This window comes from Entamoeba invadens (genome assembly GCF_000330505.1).
Source record: "Entamoeba invadens IP1 unplaced genomic scaffold scaff_1105074724957, whole genome shotgun sequence".
Lineage (NCBI taxonomy): Eukaryota > Evosea > Mastigamoebida > Endamoebidae > Entamoeba > Entamoeba invadens.
In genome coordinates, this window is record NW_004191594.1 from 211,561 (window position 1) to 214,665 (window position 3,105).

Consider the following 3,105-nt stretch of genomic DNA (forward strand, 5'->3'; position numbering starts at 1 on the left):
AACCTGTTTTGATGAAAGTCTAAACCCAAGTTTGTCGCATGGTCTTTCGGTGTTAAAGTCTTGAGTGTCGTCAAAGTCTTTGTTTTGTATCAGTGGGTCTTCAAACATATGCAATTCTAGTTTCTTTTCTATTAAAAATTATGATTGACATTAGTGGAAGAAACTATATAATAATAGTAAATTAAACTACATGAAACTACTCCTTTGTTCAAATAAATAATGAGTAAAATGAACTATAAAATCTATACGACGCAATGCTTCCGATGAATTCACTGAAGCCTGCGAAATCGTCACAGTGTGTACTAGAAGATATGGTGCCAGCGGTCATTGGAAAATACTCAAGAGGCATGTTATTAGGCGAAACTGAACTTGGCTTGTTATATAGTGGATATAATACTTCGACAAAGGAAATTGTGTCAATCATCTTAGTGACTGATCAGATGTATAACGGAGGTGATGACTACTTGTTGAAAACAGTTGAATACCTCTACGACAAAGACGTGAAAGGGATCATTCAGTACCGAGACGTCGTACAAGTCGAGGGAGGGTTCACGTTCATCATCATAGACTTCTATGCTCTTGGACAACTTTCGGACTACGTCAACATGTTTGTGCTCTTCCCGGAACATATAGTGAAGATCATCGCAATGCAATTTGTGAACACGCTGGAGGCGCTTTCAAATGCTCATGTCATATATGACAAACTCTCTCTGATTAACACCTTTATTAATTCCAAAGGAGTATTGCAATTAATCGGATTACTCCCTCCCTCTGTGAGAAAGTCGCAGATCTGCACACCAAAGAAATTTGTGCAGCAGAATAGAAAATCGTTGATTAACTCTCCGACGACCAGTAGAGACTCGTGGAACTTAGGAATTGCATTGATCGAGTTACTCACTGGGAGAGTTTTCTGTGGGACGGAGAGCTGCGCGCAAGATGTAATCAAAGAGACTGATTTTCCACAAGAGGTTTCTGATGAATGCAAACAGTTTTTGATGTGTTGTATGGATGAAGTGCCCATGGGGAAAGTGAGTTTTGATACACTAAAGAATCATCCATGGCTTGAAGATGTGTCGGAACTCCACTCGGAAATATTAATGTTTTTATCGGAGTTTCTTGAGAAGACTCCACCTTATGATAACTATAAGATCGACCCAGAAGCTATGAAACCCGGAGTATCTTTTGTGAATGTGTGTCCTTCAATGAAACTTGTAACGGATGACGAAATTAAAGATTACGAAACGATTTCGGACTTGTCGTTGACATACGTCATTTTGAATAAAATAGTCGAGGATGTTTGCACATCAGAGACGTTTGAAGAGGACCAAAAAGAAGATTTGACGTGCTTGGTCGAAGAGATACAGAAGAGTCTCCAATCGACCGAACTCAAAGTGGACAAAAAACCCTCGGAGATCTCGATGAGTAACTTTTCAAGTACATTAGAAAATCAGGCGAAGCGTATATCCGTCATTCAAGAGCAAGTCCAAAATTATGCGGAGCGAAATAAAGTTGCTGTTCAAGAGATTGAGAAGATCCAAGCGTTTTTGATGGGGACGAAGAGTGGAGTGGAGTTACTAGCAAATGCATTATATGGTCGGATAGGCCCCGACCGTCTTAAAGGTGAGAAAGAAGGCGTTTTGTGTTATTTACATCAAAAAGATGACAAAAGCGACAAGAAGAAAGGGAAGAGTGTTACTGAAAAGATATCAGAGAAGAATTGGAAGAAAGTCTTTGTGATTCTGAAACACACATTTCTCTTTGTCTTTAAGTCGGCAGAGGACCCAACGTTGATCGACGTCTTCCTCTTCCAACAAGGTCACGCCAAACCACTTCAAGACAAATTTGAACGGAAATTCACATTTGGTGTGGAGAGTCATATTTTTGCTGCGAATGACGACGGAGGCATGAACGAGTGGACAAAAGCTCTCAACAACGCGACAAACTGGTATGCCATTTGACGCTTGTGTTGTAATAAATTAATAGTTTAGTTATCAATTTGCCAAGTAATTAACGCCATATTCAAAAAAGAGTCAATCGATAGTAGTGTGATGATAATATTACTCTGAATCGGAGTCAGAATTCATTTGTTCCATTTCATTTAAATACTTTGCTTGTATACGTTTCTTTTTAAGGAGACGATTCTCCCTGTTAATTTTTGTTCTCAACTTCTTGGCACTTCTAATGTCTCGTTGCGATGTTGGGGCGGCATACGGGAATATAATAGTCTTTTTTTCTTTCCGAACTTGACGCATCGCTTGTGCAATTTCAGGATCACGATAGTTTCTATTTACATCATACACATAGTCTCTTTTGATCACTTCCTTCATCCCATCAGAGTCTGTGCCTCTTGCTTGTTCCCTGTAATTTCGAAGTTTGTTTTTTCTTTCAAAAAGACCACGTGTATACTCTCGCGCGGCTTCGTCCGACTCTTGTTTTAGTTGTAATTCAGTTGGTTGGCGTGCTTTAATGTATTGGTCCACCCACAACTCATAGCCAAATAATTCGGTTGGTTCACTTTCCATAGCCTTGTTATTAATTTTTGAGTTAAACTGTAATAACCCTTTTTTATTTCTATTCGTATTCTATTGCTATAATACAGGTAATTGGTTCTAGTAATATATAGTATAAAGTATTATATGCATTATTAATGGACAAACTGGAATATAATGAGTAATAACGAGACATGGGTTCCCACAAAGCATGGAGAATCGGAACAACGACTAACTGAAATGTGGGAGCTGTGGTTGGAAGAGTGCGATAAACAAGTGTCATCCTCGACAAACAAGATCACAAATTTAGCCGTGTTTCAAACAGTCCAAGAGTTCTGGGACGTCTACACATCGATCGGATCACTTCAGGTGATGCCTCGTGGCGTCGACGTCTTTTTCATTAAGACACGAAACCACCCCAACGAAGGGCGGAAGATCACATTTTCACTTTCTGAAAAGGTCAAAGACCAGTGGGATATACTGTTCCAGACTGCAGTGTTACTCTGTGTCGGGTCAACTATTCCAATGGAAAAATTTTTGAAGGGAATATCCTTTAGCATTGGAGGGTCTCTCAAAATCTCTTTTTGGTTCGATGGTCTCAATGAGAACAACTAAA

The 3,105-nt window shown here is 39.3% G+C and overlaps 2 protein-coding genes across 2 annotated transcripts; one reads left to right on the plus strand and one right to left on the minus strand.

The window, feature by feature from the left end:
• Positions 1-254: 254 nt before the first annotated feature.
• Positions 255-1,958, plus strand: EIN_376710 (hypothetical protein; the record flags this gene model as incomplete). Its single annotated transcript, XM_004182784.1, has 1 exon — positions 255-1,958. The coding sequence occupies one exon, from the start codon at positions 255-257 to the stop codon at positions 1,956-1,958; it is 1,704 nt and encodes a 567-aa protein (XP_004182832.1).
• Positions 1,959-2,057: 99 nt separating this feature from the next.
• EIN_376720 (hypothetical protein) lies at positions 2,058-2,522 on the minus strand (the record flags this gene model as incomplete). Its single annotated transcript, XM_004182785.1, has 1 exon — positions 2,058-2,522. One exon carries the CDS (start codon positions 2,520-2,522, stop codon positions 2,058-2,060), a length of 465 nt encoding a protein of 154 aa, XP_004182833.1.
• Between the last annotated feature and the right edge of the window lie 583 nt (positions 2,523-3,105).